The 19,261-nt window shown below is 42.5% G+C and overlaps 1 protein-coding gene across 1 annotated transcript; it reads right to left on the reverse strand.

The window, feature by feature from the left end:
• Positions 1-1,463: 1,463 nt before the first annotated feature.
• Rab35 (RAS oncogene family member Rab35) lies at positions 1,464-17,432 on the reverse strand. The gene is made up of 6 exons (XM_086973708.1): positions 14,284-17,432; positions 5,248-5,298; positions 4,638-4,770; positions 4,287-4,402; positions 3,845-4,011; positions 1,464-3,618 (listed from the first exon to the last, which is right to left on the reverse strand). The coding sequence occupies exons 1-6, from the start codon at positions 14,333-14,335 to the stop codon at positions 3,526-3,528; spliced, it is 612 nt and encodes a 203-aa protein (XP_086829834.1). The 5' UTR covers positions 14,336-17,432; the 3' UTR covers positions 1,464-3,525.
• Between the last annotated feature and the right edge of the window lie 1,829 nt (positions 17,433-19,261).

Here is a 19,261-nt window from a genome sequence, read left to right on the forward strand (position 1 = left end):
CTAGTAGAATAAGCCTAATGCCCAAGCAAGCTGATCTGCGGCTGCCACATCTGGGAATAGATTTCAGCAATACTGCATGAATGAACTAATGTTAGAACTCGTTGTACCCGAACTCCGTATTCTAAACTCTCCAATTGGATATAATTCTGTTTCGTTGGTCAAACGTTCATTATCTGAATCGGACCTTTACGTTACAGATTGTTGTGACCCGGTCGAGGTGGGAACGTCTCATAATAACTGACATCCAGTACGATTCAGTATACGATATAATTAGCTAACTTTAGCTCAGTCGGCAAATCACAATGATGCTAGTTCCACAGCACCTGGCAGGCATCGTTGGATTAGCAAAACAGCGTTCACAGTATATTCATAAATGTATTGCTCGCTATGTTTGTTAATAAACAAAACAGACACACAAAGCTTTAACAAATTGGTCTGGTTCGATGGCTGGGCCACAAATCAATAGGTACACGGATTTGGTCGCGACACACTCCAGCACTGCGCCAACTCAAAGATGGGTTGCTCCATAGCTTTACCACTGCCTGAATGGTTGATTGACTAAAAATGAAAAACATTTCATTAGAACTATTAGCTCAGGTCTTTGCCGTTATCGTTAATGCTAGTTAGCATATTGTATGCCAAGTCTACAATTCGTTCTTTTCCGCATAATTATCATTATTATAATCTTCATAATTATATCGTCAACTTACAAATTCAAATCGTTGTAGTATTCAACAAGTTTTTGCCACTCCTCTAGCTATACAGGCAAACAGACATGTACTCTAGTGATATTCCGTATTGGCTTCTATCCCTCATTGAGTGGATGAATTAACATGCACTTACATCATTTACATAGATGTCATTGACATACACATTATATAACACATAAATACGGCAGCCCTCGATATACTCCCACTAGATATGGATGTATATTACTATCGTCATCATCTAACAGCTGAAGGCCAAGTGCACGACGATCGGCGACCCAGACGCCCTAAGAACGTAGCTGTTCACGCGGACACCGAATAACTAACCTGGTAACCCTGAAACACTAGAACTCTCACGCACTGAACTGCGGTGTGCCGCACCAATGGTCCATGCTTAGGGCAGCCCACTCCGCGCGTTCTATACTTCAAGCTAGGTCACGACTATCCGAAAATGTCTGAAGAGTACTGTGACGTCAGGACACCAAAAGACTTGATTATCCGTGATGAAGATTTCGAAGGTGAAAGGCTTCAACTTATAAAGCGTTTTGTGCTTAATAACTTTTTTGTAGCTTACTCAATCGGTACATAAACGTTTAACTAAAGAACGCATCGTCCCAAAAGTCAATCTGGCACCCTGTAACTTTGCAAACTGTAAAGTTCAATGACTCTTTTTTCTGACAACCTATGCTCGTACTCACCGATGCATTTATTCTTGTTCTGCGGTGGACCCGCCTTAGACAATCAGAGAGAGATAACTTGTAATAAATTTAATGATTTTATTTATAAACTATTTAATCATTTTTGTCCATAAACGAAAAGTCAGCGAAGTGACGTTAACTTCTATACGTGTCAGTCCGAATCTAATGCAGATAGCTACACAGGATTCTCTGCGTACGAAATACCGTTAGCCTACAAAGTGATGGTCCTCACAACCACATCCGCGTTTGCTCGGATTTCGCTTGCACGTTTAAAATACATACACATTTGATTCAATCCGTGTCATTGATAAATCACACTTAAGCTATGCGACCCTCTAATAACCTGGCTCTTTTGTTGTTGCTCAAAGTTTCGGCTTAGGCAACAGGTCGAAAGTCGCTCATCACTTACTTTCGGGATACAAATAAGACGGTCGCTATTACTTAATCACGATTTGCTAAATCGACTGAAATAGTCCTGCATGCACGACGTATTTATTATTTATCCGGTTCGTTTCTGCACGGCATTCGTAAAAAAACGTCCGTCCGATTTACGAACTAAAGTCCAGGAGACGTTTCGGTGCGAAATTGGCTGTGAGTCCGTACCTTTCCCCACACGCTTATACATAGCAGCATTTTTGTTTACTACCGCTGAGTGAACGAGGACGGCTGCGCGCCAATTTTGAACAACGCTAGCTACCATCCTATTAGACAACCCGATATCCATAACTACCACACAGGTGTCATTTAAAATTTTCGCTTACCCATGTTTATATGTGTGCTTAAGCCTAATAGGCGTCGCGTCTCGAAGTATAGCCGGCACACAAAAACTGTAAATCTGACAGTGTGCCCCTAGTGTCTTTTCATCGTGTTAACCAGTCTCTTCTTCCACCAGACCAAACATCCGTTTTGATGATCGTTATCTTTGGATAGAGCATATTCAGTATTCGAATTCTTCCGAATATCGCGCGTTCACGCATGCTACAACGATGAGGCTTTATTTCGAAGAACTCGATCTAAGAAGGACATCACAACCAGCACTGGGTTAGCTATTCGATGCGGATCTGAAAATGTCGTTTCTTCTTTGCTCAACTGCAAGTTTTCCTCATGTTGATAGTTGCTCCCTAACTGCTTGGAAAAAATATTTACGCGCGTCCTTGCGCCGAGCAAGGAATCCATGGACTCACGTTTCAATGTGTTACCTTTAACATCATACATATTCACAATATTAGCCTGTACGTAGGATTAGTATGGTGAAATGAGGCAGTGGCCCAGTAAAGTTAAGACTTGTTAAGGAGGTTTGTAGTAAGTCCATTACATGTGGTTATGACGGCCTAATTACATATGGTGGTAAGCTGATGCATATCCGCTTAATAGGAGACGCACATGTTCGGGTCGTTTGTTGAGCGGGCACTCGCAGAAACGTTGTGCAGTTTCCTTTGCATTTGCCGAACATCAACTCGTAGTGTCTTTGTCTGTTCTCCTGTTGCATACATCGCAGGAGATCCTCAAAGTATCCTTTGCTGAGCTCGATCGAAACACCACTTTCAACTTTCTACCAAACAACAATAACTTCAACCGATCCATTTCATTCAGTGAAGCCCTGATCAGCGCTCTGACGACATTATTGATTGGAGAACCGTCATTTCCTGGTCGTGAAGATGTTTGCACTTGATTTTAGCTCACATTGTATTTCGTATACGTACGTTGACATATGGACACGCGCACGCACATCCTAATGAGGAGTATTCGTGCTTAGTGGTGTAACAACTGAGCAGTTCTGTTCGATCTATGTATTGTCTGACTGTGTACTGACATGTTATCGTTCTGTATTATTGGTTGGTTCGGTCGCTTACCCCCGTTTGCCGCCAGGAGAACTGTTGAGCATTACTTTCGCTCAGTTTAAGGCTTCTCATTGCTCTTCGGCTTCTGCGGCCGTCATCACGCTTGCTTGTTTTTGATGTTGTGCTTGCTATTATTGCTGAATTGTGTGTGTCCTTAGTAACATTTATATCTTTTCATGTTTGTTTGACACTAGTTTAAGTTTACTTGGATCTATCTATAATATTAATTATAATAATGCATTATTTCTTTGTTATTGTGTGACTTTTGACTAAACACCGCTAACAACACTTCTTCTTCGGCCGGTTGAGATATGTCCGATTGATTTGGATCTTGTTGCCCTTTTGACTTGGCTGGTTCTGTAGAAGTTGTTCCTACGGTGAAAATAGAAACGGATTACGAATCAGGCGGAATATAACAGGAATAAAAACGGCGTAGCATCTATTTTAAAACGATTTTTGTTTCATTATCATTGACGTATTTTATCCCAGAATGATATCTGTTTTTGCTAGTCATATTTAGGAAATGAGGGTAGATGGACCCTGGCCTCAATCGACAGCAAGAATGAAACTACAGCTTGAACGGTCATATTTGATCTACCTTTTTGCTGGCAAGCACCATTCTCGTGATGGCATTAAACATTTCCTCGACGTTAAGGTTGTCCTTGGCTGACGTCTCGAACAACTTAATATTCATCCGATCCGCAAAAGCTTGGGCATCTTCAGTGACAACAACCTTTCGCTGAGGGTCGTCGTTCTTATTTCCAACTGCTCAAATGAAGCATAAAATGAACATGGCAATAAACATCTATGGCATAAAATAAATAAATCACACGGTTGGATAGTACGATAGGTGAGGTGGACATATTTGAAGGGATGAAGCGACCAATCACAGCCATTCCTACCGCCCAAATCCGCCAGCAACAATAGAAATGGCTGATTTCCGTGTTGATGGTTAATGATTAATTAGCTGCGAGTGAATCAAAGTCAATAAGCATTAAATTTGTATTTTTATCAAAAAATTTCGGCTAAAAATATATTACCAAGTATTCGATTGACGACGTCGCAATTTTGGTCAATTTCATGGAGCCATCGTTTTACGTTGGCAAAGCTTTCTCCATTTGTTACATCATAGACGACAACGACTCCATGGGTTCCTCTGAAATATACAAGATACCTCGACCGTTAATTTTCTCGATATAAAATCCTACTCAGACTGCAATACGAGGATACTTTTGATTTTTTTAGGATGGTTTCTCATTCAGATGTGTATGTGAAATAGCTACGTAAAAAATGGCTTACATAGCGCCTTGTTTATTATTTCCTGGAAACAACAATAGCACCTGGAGAGACAGACAGCCAATAGGATTATCTTTAAAACAAGGTGTACAAACCTGTAGTACGTCGACGTGATCGTACGAAAGCGCTCCTGGCCTGCAGTATCCCATATTTGCAATTTAACCCGCTCCCCGTCTATTTCCAGAGTTCGGATCTTGAAATCGACTCCGATAGTCGTGATGTAATTGCCTATAGCAGGACATTAGCATGGGAAGTAATTGTTAAACCTAATAATTAAGGCAAGCTGTAACACTTTTTCCTGTACACGAAGCTCACTTACTTAGGGTGCACGGTATGTACACACAAACAGAACGTTAACTTTAAATAAAAATTCACATAAGTAGTAATAAAAGAGGATGATATATATCACAATTGTATCTAGAGGCTTCTCTAATAATGCTATAAGTATATATCAGATGGTTTTATGAGGTTAGCCTTTTGCCATTGTTGCCAAGGGCATAACAGCTCGTTAAGCTGAGAAAATGTAGGACTTGTTGTAGTTATGAAGGCATCGCGTTTTCCGGCATGATCTCAATTATACCCTAGTATGTGAATTTTTGAAAAAACCGCCAACAACTACGAGCATAGAAATAGCTACTAGTAACAGCCTGGGCGAATCGCAAAACAATTAACAGTCTCATAGTCGGCTGCAACCATTGCCCTTACCAGAAAATGTGTTGTCAGCAAATCGTAACAGAAGACTGCTTTTACCCACACCTGAAAAGAAACAAGACAAGTTAGAATAAAGCAAATTCATGTTTCGCGCATCAGTGGTTTTCGAACATGAATATACAGGAACCAACTTTCATTATTTTTGTCAGCCGATATCCTTCATGAAATAAACACGGCTTGAAAAGAATCCTTCATCGCCATCGTCAGTATAGGCGATAAATTTATCGATGAACTTGGATCTTTTTCGACGTATCATGAAGTGATTTTTCTTGTGAAGGCATCAATATTTGTTCATATCTATGTTCTAAAGTCCATAACACAGTTTTTTTATCGGGTCCTGACGTCGTCGCGCACCACAGAGCATCGCTATCTTCGATAAACGCACTAAAATACATACAAGTACATTTGTTGTAGATAGACACGCTTTTGCGTAGAAAATATATTGCATACGCGATATTCATAATAGTTTCTTTCATAGAGTTATTAAACTCAAAATCAGTCCCTTCGTGATAACAGATTTTGATGCCTCTAAAAGACTGGGACTTAGTACAAGAGTTCAGCTATGACTGGCGAACGTTCATTTCAAACCATAACTCCACAGTCCCCAACGATTACCATCTAAGTAAATCTCTGAGATTACACGTAGATCAGTTAGTACAATAACAGGTCTACTACGTATATGATATTACAGTTCTGATCAGACACAATGACATCGTGGATATTTGTCCGCTGCTAGCAGTCATCGTCCTGGTCATCTAGGAAAAAGGTAAACTAGCTAAAGGTTTAAAATATTGTAAGCTTGTATATTTATTTACTGTACAATACGAACCACTAAACGGGTACTGCTATGCTCCAATCCCAAACGCATTATAGATTTGTCTCTATGAAACTACCATGCGATGGAAACGACAGAACACAACTATAATGTATTCGTTTTATGACAAGACATACATATAGGAAGTAATTTTTAGTGTTTCTAAATGATTGCAAGGTAAATTATAAACGGCAAAAAAAAAACCCGAACAGTTAACGCTTTTCCGCCTATGACACTCTAGCCATGGCATCATTACAGATCGTGACTAGATTCTCGTGTGCACCTTAACGTAACAAGGAAGATTAGGACAAAGTCCGATGCAATTCGATCAAAACTAAGCAAAATGCATGTACCATAAAACCGCGAAACTGGGCTACAACGAATCATGGGTCTAGCATTACGTGCGCACGCTCAAAATGTCTAACTGCATAGATTTACACCCACTAGGATACAGCCTACTGTTTAACCTTGCCGCAAAGTAGGCCTATACTGCGTAGACTCCGAAAGTTCAATCTCTCCGTTTATGTGTGTAGAGTGAGGCGAAAGTAGTCTCAATAATTTGAGTGTTTATTGAAGTTACAACTAGTCTGATAGTTACTATTCGTAGAATGAAGGTTTTCGAACTGTCCGAAGAGGTCTTTGCCCCAACTTGTATAACAGATAACTCTATAATGCCACAGAAAATTCAATGAATGCTGAACACTCGACCTATGGCTAGCATATAATGCGGTTATGCGTACCAGAACTACTGAACAGTATATAAAAGCGTGGGCATGTCGCGGGCTAAAAGTAGTAGGTGTTGCTTAGTCCTCATAGTAAACATTCGCAGATAACGCCCGCGACACTATGGACGTATGCACAAAATGAGATCATTCACGAGTCATGTCTCGTGCCTAGTGGGTCCTTTCTTAAACAATCTATCGCTGTAACGTTCGGTTTCACTATTCGATTAATATGCGACCAGGCGTCTACACTGCGTAAACTTCCAAGACCTACCCAAGTAATTTGTAGATTTGAGCAACGCCGTAGATTGTCGATAAATTCGAACCCAAACCCATTTTAAAGAGTTTTGAATGTGGAATATTGTGTTCGCACATTTCAACCAAACGTGTTAAAATACTTTACAGATGCTGTTATACCTAAGCTCTGAGGGAACTGTCACGTAATCTGTTTCATTTAGCTTGAGGTGCCCAAATTTGACAACAAAGAGAGCGTGACTGTGTAGTGAGATGTTTTTCATTTTGTGAACGCAGCCTACAGGTTCGCTAACCCCTTAAGGGATAGCGTGTTTTGTGGCTAATTTACTTTACTTAAATTTAAATTAACAGAGTCACGTCGTCTTAGTTTATACTATATAAATACAACGGATGTCATTTACAGGTTTCGATACGAACACAACAGCTGTAAAAAATTACGCAAAACGTACGAATCGAAAATTGACGGTGTGTCATGATCATCTATGCGTGCATTTGTGCCTGTAACACGTTTCTTTTTTAGCTGATATTTGTGTTTCTCTTGTCAAATCAAATACATTAAATTGCCGTCCTTTTTATAAGTGAATTATGCACAGTCTGATAGTAGAATTTCATCTTTTAAGCGCCAGACCCGCATAATAGAATCACAAGGTTTTGGCTTATTTGGAAGTCAATCGTGAGGAACAAGTTTAGATCCTGTTTTCTTGAAAACAAAACAAAATATCTGGCAGAGGAAGAGCTCGAGAACAATTAAATACATTCTAAAAACACTTGAATAGATGCCGCTTAAACGTATTGTCTACCAAGACACGTGTACCATTTATTTCGACCCTTACTTCATTTAACAACGAACTCACAATGGCTTGAGAAAGCCATTTAGCGGATTCCAGAAGCTGACCAAGTTTAATTTATATACTGTTATTACAGCACTTAGCTAAAGAGAAAAGAATATTAAAATTATGTATAAATTGATAAAAAATAACCGAAAACGACCGGTGGTGGGAACGTTTTACATGACAAACCGAAATACGTTAGCTTATATTCTGGACGGTGTTCCCCAGGCACGCCCGTAAAATCGCATCTTGTGATTTGTAATCTACTGAGAGGGTTCTCCTAACAACCTGCATGCACAACAATTCTATTGTTACTAGTGGTGACAAATACGGAAAAACCGAAACACTATGTTAGAAGAATGAGTATTCCCAATCTAATACACTAGTAAAATTTCACTGAAGATATTTGACTACATTATTAACCAATGAAGTTCCAGTTCAATGATGTTCGATCGCTAATTCTTTGAAGACACCATTGCATGAGTTTACAGCGAAGTGTGTAACTGAGAGTTCATCTAGTAGCGAAGTTCCTTACGACTAGACCTTCGGTGAATTGCATTTGAGCAGTTTACCAGAAAATAACAATCAACTTCGTGATAAAAGGCCAAATCCGAAGCTCAGGAGCAAAAACACCTCGCAAGCGATCGGAAACGCAACACGCTTTGAGCTTCCGAAGCAATAACTGAAGCTCGTGACCTAAGCGTCGCAGTCTGCGAGGCGGCCTCCAAGCATCTCCACCGAGCCTATATAAGCAAAATTTCCCCCCAGGCTATTAGCTGAACACCATGAGCCTTCCAACCACAAGGCTATATAAAGATAAACAATATCGAAAAGGCATCCACTAGACTAATATTTTGGTGCTCATAACGGAATTAACTTCGTTGGTTATTGTTATTACTACAAATAATATATTTCGAGACGAGGAAATAAGCACAGAGTATCAAACAAGCATCTTTTTTCGACATAAAAAGCCTGTGCGATTTTTTCAGCTGCCAGGATATATCCCAGGACAGAAGATCAAAACACGGATTGCTTTGCAAATGGAAAAAGAGTACGTAAGTTATATTTGACATAAATGATCAATTATGGTCATGGTGGAATCAAATATGGAAGTAATGATATTCCTACTTATAGGAACAGAGTTACCGCTCTATAATTGTTCACGTTTGTTGAAAGGAAACGTCGAGACAAAATCTCTTATACGATACTTTTGAGCATATTGGTCTACCAATCGATATTTCAGCAAAAATGAATACGAAAAAGCTTGCACATATGCTATTCAAAATAGTCAAACAAACATATTTAAGCTAATGTTTTGCTTATTAGGAACACATTCAATACTCAATAACAATCAATCTATATTACTTAAATGTAACTTAATAAATTATAAGTTCACCTGACTGCGTTGAAAAACGGTTGAAAAAAGAATATTTTTCATTTATCTATTCTAAAGGTACTTCTTTAATTAGTTATGAACTGGCCAATGGTATTACACATCGATTTTTTATGGCCTTTATGGCCAAGACCACTGCGAATATACATGAAATATTAGGAAAAATGTATGTGATGCACCGGCATCGATTAATCTTGCGATGGTAAACAGTCTATCATCCTCTGTTTTATCGGCTGCATGAAGCTATATAGTACGCTAAAAAAACGTTACGTATGTATGTCTGGTAGACATTTTTACTTAACCGCAAACCATATTTCGAAATGGAACAGCAGTAACATTTTCCTGACTATTGTTTATTTCAGTATTCGCGTTAGGGCTATACAGGATCATTCCATCCTATACATTCCATCAAAAATAGTCATCTATTTTTATGTGGCTATTCTGTATTAGCTGGATACCGAACACATTGTTGCTGTGTTATCTTAATTGTCGTTTTCTTACGAAATTTGTCACAGTCTTTTAAAGGATCTACTGTGACCAAGTTCACAGCAGAAAATGCCACTGTCGCTTTTGTACTAAGGTGATTTTGACCTGCGCTAAGGACACTTCATAACGATTGTAATAATAGCGTTTCGACTTAGGACACATCGTGATAATAGAATTATCGGATGTCGGATGAATCTTCTAGCTTCGAGAACCATCATCGCATTCGTAGTGAATAGGTCAGCAAACAAGGGTAGAAGCTAAGCTAGTGTAGCTGAGATAATCCAGTACAAGTAAACAACAACTCATTTCAACTGATATTTCATATCAGTCTTTAGCCAGCGTAGAGTCTCTCAGAATCGTCGTCAGCAACGGGTGGGCGATCGATCGGATCTGCCAACCGGCCTATTGGAATCTCGGATAGCTGCAATTTTGCCCCAGCGGAATCGACAATGATTTACACACCAAGACCCGCACTCGTAATCATGCCGAATAATCGCAGCAGGAGCCAATGCACTGTTCTGTTAGGTATATCGTTTTATCCGCCGTTGGCCTGGCCGGTCTAGGTAGGTTAGGTCTAAACAGGCTTGAGAGCCGTAATTCGACCCGCCAGCTTTCCTATGTGGTGAGCGATACATATCCCCTTGCACGATCGATGCCACTTTGCTAAGATCGCTGGAGGAATGGGTGCCGAATTGATCACAATTTGTGTAATAGATGGGTCATTTCTAGCAAAAGTGACTCCTGCTCATCTGGGGCGCACGGGGTGTCACATATACAGCGACTCATTGTCCAACATTCCGTCACGACACAAACATATGGCGAACGATCATGTATCCGGATAAGATAAGAAGAACTTATAAGAAACTCAAGAAGTCATAAGAAGACTAGTTCAACCTGGTGGATCTCACGCGTCTTCTTTTTCATAGTCGGTCTTCAACTCACTCTTACCCCTTTTTTTTAACTCGTCTAGTATCAAGCTGTCATGTGCCATTTCCGTAGTTTTTGCCGCCTTCTTTCCTTTGTTTATATTATTATAGTTTGCTGCGTGTGGATTTTGTTGTCTTTGGAATGGTATAAACTAGTAGCAGATTTCTCAGTTAAGCAAAACATTTATTTATACACATCTCTTGATTGTATGTTTCTACTGTATTAAAGCTAACAGGGCCCAATCTTACCCAAAATTTACTGAAGAAGATCCTGATTTAGTCCTAAATAATTAATATAATATGACGATACCCAAATGTTATTCTAATAACTGATATTTCCTGACTATAAGTACCAGATAATTAATAACAGTTTAGTTAGTGAAAATCTAGCATCGTTGATGAAATTATCGACTTTTAGCTTCGTTACTGTTCCTCCTAACTGCCGCCAAATCAACTCGACCTATACTCCCTTCATGGCCCTAAGCCGATCCTAAATCGCCCTAATCATAAACGTTAATTAACCAGCGTCGAAGTCAACGAGCCAAACACGTTATCGCTGTCGCAGAATCAGCAACTGCCACACCGTTCTTTCTTGCCTGAACGGTAAAGGCCATCGACCGCGTGGTCACTCCACGTCGACCCTGGCCCAGGAGCTAGAAGTACATTGTACTACGAAGCGTATGCAGAATGATGAAAATCTTAGACAGGACATCAAGCTTCTTGTAATTATGCTAATGACGTACGTAATAAGCTGTTGGCAGCGTTTAGTGTCACATCCGCATGATAGTACTTGGTCACCAGCTTGATTACGGCCACAGCGAGAGCGGCAGTCGGAGCAGTAATAATTCTCTCCTGCCTGGTACAACGGCGTTGGCACGCACGCACGCACGCACGCTTGCTTGTCGCCTCCGTTAGCCGCAGTCACCGTCATCACATCATAGTCACGGTGGCCGCTGCTGGTTGATCGTTGCATCGTGGATTCAGCAGCAGGCGATTATTGCTATTACCGCTAACTCTAGCTTGATATTAAGCTTCGATGACTTTCTCCGCCAAAAAACGCTGCTACTCTAGTCGCTCTAGCCACTAGTAAACCACTGCTCCCTGCCAGTGAGATATAGGCCTTTGATAGCGTCTAGTATGGCCACATTAAACGGAGACAAAGCTGCCAAGAACTCCAGATTCCGCCACCTCATACTCATAGGCTGGCGCAACCTAATGACATGTACGGTTAAAAACTGCTAAGCTAAGCTTTGTTTTTCGCTAGTTCTTTGACCCATTCACTTATTTGATTGCTGCTTCTGACGAGCATTTTTGGGATCTTTTTTTTGGCCAAAAAACATTTGGCCGATCCGCCGAATATTATGTGTCCGTCCACAGGCAAGTAGCGCAATCTGGCAGGTTCGCATTTCAATTTGAAACCTACCGCCTTCTGTTGAAAGACGCGTTCGGAGCTAAGAGAAAGGCGCGAAAACTCGAAAATTGACAGACGTATACTAACAAACGTCATTGCTCTCGTCGAGTGAGCGGAAAGGTAATGGCTCAGCCGACGGTTCCTCCTTACACAGAATCGTTTGAGCGTAATAAGAAAAGCCGCATCAGACGCACTGATTTGACACTCACTGACTGGCACTCGGTGAACATTTCCTTCCCGTCGGTAAAGCATGTCAGCCTAATGCAATAAGGGCATTCTACTTTGACGTAGAATGATATTTCATAAGTGTATGCTCAAGTAATCGCAATACGCACGCCACGAAAATAGCAGCGACTATGGCTGTCATGTTATATTATATGCAGGTAGAAATGGCATCAGTTGGATGAATGGTGACCACTTAAGGTGGCTCGTCCACCTTCGACAATACGACAGATAAAACGGACTGAAATGATAATTGAGGCATCTTGGTAAGGACAAGCTATAATAGAATATGTGTATTTTTTTTTGCTTATCATTTTTCGAGGAATAGCTAGTCAGGTTCAGATAGATACAACAACCAGAGATCGAATTCGTCGACACCCGTTACGACACGAGTCAGATAAACTACTCTTATTCTGCATCGTCTTTAATGCTTGTGGGACATAATGAATTAAAAAAAATTGCCAAGTTAACAAGCTTGTTCCCTTTATTCATTGTTTGATCACTAGAATCACGCATACAATAACAACAACAACGGACCGTAAGGTCCATTTTCTGCCTTTCAAACCAAAGCGTACAACCGAGAGCCACTACGCCAATTCGCTCTTATGTCTTCTGACGACGACGACTATTGCCTGTCCGACTGCTCCGAGCGTGTCGTTACTCCTTCGTTATTTGTCATCATCGCCAGCAGCTGACGTTTGTCTGAGGTAACCGTGTCTGTCTCCTTTTTAACCGATCCTATCGTTGGAGTCTCAACGTTTGATTAACGTTGCTCTTGGCGATTCGACGGCCCTTGCTGGTTCAGTCGCAGGCAGTGGTAGCTGTTTCCTGAGCGCCATGAAGACGTTTGACGCCTGCCGTCAGCGAGTGTTTCGTTTGCGGCAGCTTTTTCCGTCCGCGTTGCACTTATTCGAGTAGTGAACCATGGACAGCTGCGACAGCCGCAGCATTGGCCGGGGCAGCTGTTAAATGAGTCACTCTCACGTTGATGGTAGCGGAGGGTCGACGGAGACAAACGACTGCCGCTAAGAGGCAACGTAAAATACACATGATGATATAATACACGACAAACTCACGCTGCCGATGACACTCGTGGCCACCGAACATAAAGCGAAAAGCACGTTCGTGATGATAATACTTGAGGCCTGATGAAGGGGGATAGGGCAATCGTTTCGGTAGATGGGCGACGAGCAATCGGTGAACATCAGCGTGGTTTTGTGTTCGTTAATAACAAACGAAACCGTTCGATTGTAACGTCAAATTAAAAACGATCACCAGCAAAAACTATACAGGGAGCACCTCATACAGTAAGATAGGTATGTGTTGAAATTAACACTTATGTACGCGTAAAATAAAACGCACACAGACGCTCAGATTGCGTCGTTTGAAAGTTTACCGTTCGCCGCCGCGGTGGCGAGTACAGCCATTTAAACTTCTGAACTGAAAAGAATTCGCGAGTAAGGCGCTTGAAAAGGGTTTATACAATAGGCTCCGGACGGTATAAGAACGCAGGAGGGCGATCGTCTAAGGTAGCAGCTCATGGACGACTGAAATAAGCCACAATACAAACTTCAAATCTCATGCTAGATATAGACATTTTACCCCTGTGCATTTCTTTTGAACGCACGAACGCATAGATAACAGAATGCCTGATACTGTAAATGTCCATAATGCTTCTGTACGGGCAGCACCGTCGTTCATCATAGGAGCATTTCAGATCTTAGGCATCTTGAAAATCTGTCTTAACCGGGGTGACTGGACTTGGATTCCCCTGTTGTTCAAACAGCGTAAACACTTCACCTAGTGCCCATTTTTCCGGGGTAAACATTTATCTAAAGCGGCCGTGCATTTTCAGCTTTGCTGATAAAAGTTAAAAACAAAAATGACAATACGATACGTATATACACATAACAACGTACGTAATTACGTGTTTACTACGAATTATATGTCTATTCTTATTATGATGCTTACCGCTATCCCCGATGATAAGCAGCTTAAATAGATGATCGTACTCTCGATTCATGTTGCGATTTTTGTTGTTGTTGTTGTTGTCGTTATTGCTATGTCTGTAGCCGTTCTGGAGTCGACTACTATAGAATTGTTATTAATTGTAAGATTTCGAACAGCTGATACTCTTCTTTTTCTCTGGGTGAGAAAGACTAGCGGTACAGGTACGAAGCTCACAGATGCACCCACTCGGCTTGTCAACGCACTCCAGCTCTCGTCAGGCGCGAACTCAAGAACTTACTTGCGATGAATTCGTCCAAACGCTCGACGACGATCGCCCGGACACGACACACTATTAGCCTCAGCGAAGCTTAGTAGCGACAATGTCGACGAGAAACGCTATGATGATCGAACGGAGCGGTGATCCTTGAGTAGGCTCGAACAAGTTAGCTTCAGCGAGATAACCTTTCTGTAGATTTAAGCAACAGTTTTGGTATCAGGGCTAACTTGTGTGCTACGCTCGTTCGTCGCTGTTGCTAGTTCCTTCGTTTTAATTGCAGAAAGTGAGTTTCCTAGGTCAGTCTACCAACTAGGTCCGCGCCAACTGTAAGAGAACACAAAACAGTCTTACAATGCGAGTAAGCCAGGTCCCCCTATAATCGCCTCAGGCTGGGGTCTGGCGGAGGTCGTCGCCAAGACATTCGGCGACGTCAACATGAAAGATGAATGATGCCACCAACGAACGCAACCACTAAGCGATGCCCGCAACTCGGCAGTTAGCAGTTCCTACTGCCGTAGTGGGTTAAACACATTGGAACGGAGCTGTCTGCCTCAGAGGTTACGCTGACAGTGATAACTGGATAGAACAATCGTCCTGTGTTTGTTGTTGCCGCCGTTGGAAATTACTACTAACCGCAATAATTGAGGGATAGTGCCAAGAATTTCGCAAAAGCTTCGGTCGTTTGATGTTTGCTAGCCATTCACAAATTGCCAGTTTCGTATCGAATAATTTTTGCGAAAATGATGCATCCACTATACTCGTGCTTTTTGTATAAGCTTTGATTAATAAAGCTTGTTGGTTGTTGGCGTACCCCCTTATTTCTGTTCTCGTTAACGCAGACTTATTATTAAGACAAGCACTCGATCGCAAACACATCCACGATGAAACGGCGGAACTCGCTGGATCGAAGGCTGGTTCAAGTTCGGACTCGACGTCTGCGATTCGTATAGCCACAGTAGCCGTGTCGTTCTCAATCGACTTCAATTCCACTTTGTTTATCTTTGGGTTCTATTTCACCGACCTTTTAACCACTGCGATATAACAGCTGCTCAGCTATCCGCTGTTTCTTTCCCTCCCCACAGTACTGATAGCGCTGGTTCGATGTAGATATCGACGCACTCGCCTGCGTCACTTCTATGTTGTTCTTTTATCGTTGCTTCTGTTGCAACACCAGCAGCAGAAGCAGTATTTCACGGTACTGTTATCAATCGCTAGATGGAACAGCTGCAACAACGACGACAAAAATTGTTGTTGTGATGGCGGCGGCGGCGGCGGCGGCGGCGGCGGCGGTAACAACAACAGGTCGCCAATTAGTCGAGGCTAAACCAGTTGTCCTAGCCAGCTAGACGGTTAACTTGGATAGCCGGTTTGAACGAAGGCTGGCCGCGATTGCTACTACGGAAGTCGCACCAGTCGCTTGTCTACTGTTGCTAATATCAAGCGGTTCGTACACTTTGCTCCTACCTCTCCCAGTAACCAGTGGTCGGCGTAGTTCTAACTGTTCAATTCTGCTCGATACCACAAATGAACCCCTGCCAGTTCACTCGAGATGTATTTTCTCTTCTAGTCACCTGCTTTTCACTTATTCCACTGGTACACGACTGCACACGGGCACAAACATACATCGACACAGGCGTTCATTGAGCAGCACACACGAATCGACGGCAATCTCGTTCTCTGTTGCTTTCGTTTGCTATACTTTCCCTATAGCTCGCTCACAGTTCGCACTCGACTCGAGAGGAATCAATCCACAAGCGACAACGGCGCCATTAACAGCGATCGAAACAATTGTACGGCCAACCGAACCGAAATAAGCGGCTCCCGCTGACACTACAATTGAGTTACAATATAGAATAGCAATTGACCGCTTTGTTATAGGGCTGCCTATTTTCCTCAATGCACAATTCCCGGCCTGTTTGTTGTTGTTCGCTTTCGCCCGCTGTCGTGCGTGGAACCACTGAGGAACTCGTTACTCGTCGATCCCCTAGAATATCGCAGTAGACCACTTACAGTCCTGGCACGATAGGCATCGGACGGACGACCGAGGCTAATAATGGAGACGGCAGAAGTTAGCCGTATGAACAGCACTACCAGCAGTTACGGCAGCAGGAACACCACTCACAATAAAAATTAGAAGACGACGTTGGCGGCCGCAACGGTAGCGATCATCGAGGCAAACACTCGCCGATTTGCGACTGCGTCGGCGACCGCCGTTGCTATCGGTTTTACGGTTGACGTCATCTCCGGTTCAACCACTGCTAACGCCTCCGCTTGCGGCAGTACCATCATCGCCAACGAGACAGCATATACTCTCGTTCCTTTTCTCGAACCCAGCTTTTACGACAACCAGGGCAACTCGCAGCGCTTCTCGGTTAGTTGGCCAGAGTCGTCATCATCAAACGAGGAGGCGAGAACATACACCCAGAGCTCCTTTCCACTGTGGGTAGTTGCTTGGCGGGGTAGTATAACCCCAGTAGCAACTGGTTAGTTGCAGAAGAGTGAAACTCTTCCGTCTTCGATTATTATTGTCCCGCGCTACTTTGCCGTTATTTGCTGGTGTTGCTGCTGGTGGCGAGCAGAATACATTGAAATGATGCCGCTGATGATAGAGTTGTAGATACACATCCACCGCCCCTATGGCCAATCAAAGAAGAGCAGCCAATGAACGGCGCCAACGAGCCCGAGTATAGACGACGAACCCGAGCAACAGACAAACCGACTAGAGCGAGTGAATCCTCTGCTTACAGCCACTCGCAGCAGCAGCAGCGGCGGTAGTGGCGGCGGCGGTTTATCAATGTAGCTTTTAAAATACGCCTATGGAAAGTAGGAGGATACATCGCGCAATGATGCACGGGATTCCTACTGACCACGGAACAAACAAAGGCAACCGATCGAGCACCGCCGCCGGCAACAAGAGCCATCGTGGTTATACTAGAAGGAGCGGGTAAACAAGGCGTGGTCAGCGAGACGCAGACAGATTTGAATTCAAATTAATGGCGGGAGGGCAGACACTTTTTGGACGTTGACTGTATTATTTTCATGTCGGTTTGGTCGATTCGCGAATTTCGTCTGTATATACAGTGGTGTAATCGAACCAGAGACTCTGTGGACGTGGCGTTCAGACACTGTCTCGTCTAGTTCTATATATTTTTAAAAGGAGAGTGATCATGTGGCTACCCGAATTGGCATGTGTCCGCAAAGAAGGAAGAGAACTACACTTTTCACCTAGCTTTGTAGGTAATTGATTAGAAGTTTACCTGATAGGTCATTCAAGATCAGGCTTTGACACGAGTATTTTATAAAATACTTTTTAGCTGCTGAACAGCCGCTCGCATTTTGAATTGTAAAACATTTCCGCTTTCGTGTATCGTTGCAAATGGGTAATAGGTAATCTTCCTTAAAATTCTGATTCCTTAAGATTTCTATTCAGCCCTACGATTGCTGGCTGTATTTCTACGAAGCTTACCAAAAGCCTATATCGAATCATATGACGCATACGATATTGCGTAATGTATATGCGGCATATATATGATACGGCGAACCCGGAGATGGTTAGTGTTAAACGCCACGCTGAACGTATTTAAGTAAAATGTTCCATTTTCTTACGCAAGCAATTCAGTGCAAGGCTGGCTGGCCGGCTGAACACGTGAACGTGCTGCGAGGCAAAGCCCTATGGAGACCAAAATTGAATTCGTTAGATAGATTACAATGGGCCGTGATTGGGCGCAAGCCGATCAAGACTATGCATAGAAGTGTTTCGAACGACTTAGGCTCCGTATAAAAAAAATGCTAGACTCGAATGGCAGTTACATACAACACACCCATTTTTTAGCGGTGTGTCTGTCGGCACGTTCAGACGGTTCCGTTTAAACCTGATTTTCAAGTGGCTGTAGCTTATAAATAAGTAAGATTAAGGTCGTCGCAATTTAGGCCGGACATGTGCTGTACATAAGTGCACTTGAGACAAATTAGGTTGCTAGTAAAGGTAATGTGGATTGTCTTCTAAATTCACAATCTCATTAATGATCGAACGTTTTGCACCGCGTAGATGCTTTTTCTTCATAAGTTTGGTTTGATCGTTTCGTTCAATTATAGCCATATTTAAGATAAATACAGGTACAAAATACGATGGCACATAGAAACCAATTAAAAGTTTAAAAAAAATATATTAAATGGAGGACTAAAAACTGATTTTAGAGAAAACAGTGAACTTTCTTATTGAGGTACCATGGCACATATTATCTGAACAAGGCGGCCAAGAAAAGTCCTGTTCACCGTCGTTGCTTACTTGGGTAACCTCTCGGAGGGTCAGAGCCTTTCCGCCGTCCTAAGTGCTTTACTGACCGGCACTGAAGTACGTTCGAGCAATCGATGCTACCGCTAACGCTGATCCCACATATGAACGACGCCGGCTAAAGCTTATTGGAGTCGGTTGCTACTGACCAATCTATCTATTACTACCGGAGTAAGAATTGGCAGTATTATATTGGAACGGGACGTAGAAGGACTATCTGGGGGACTCACTTTAGCCATGCCGCCCTAGCGTGCACCAGGCCGGCGGTAATCCACTAAGCCCGGCACTCTGATCGGCCGTGGCTCTGACACCGACGACTTTGTCACTCATCATGAGCGAACAATTATAGAGGTCTCAACAACTCAGGACTTCTTTTCCCTTGTTTCTACCAACATCTCCTTGCAGCCTATGACGACCGCTGCCTACTG

Source organism: Varroa destructor, unplaced genomic scaffold (genome assembly GCF_002443255.2).
Source record: "Varroa destructor unplaced genomic scaffold, Vdes_3.0 BEIS01000006.1, whole genome shotgun sequence".
In the NCBI taxonomy this organism is placed as follows: Eukaryota; Metazoa; Arthropoda; class Arachnida; order Mesostigmata; family Varroidae; genus Varroa; species Varroa destructor.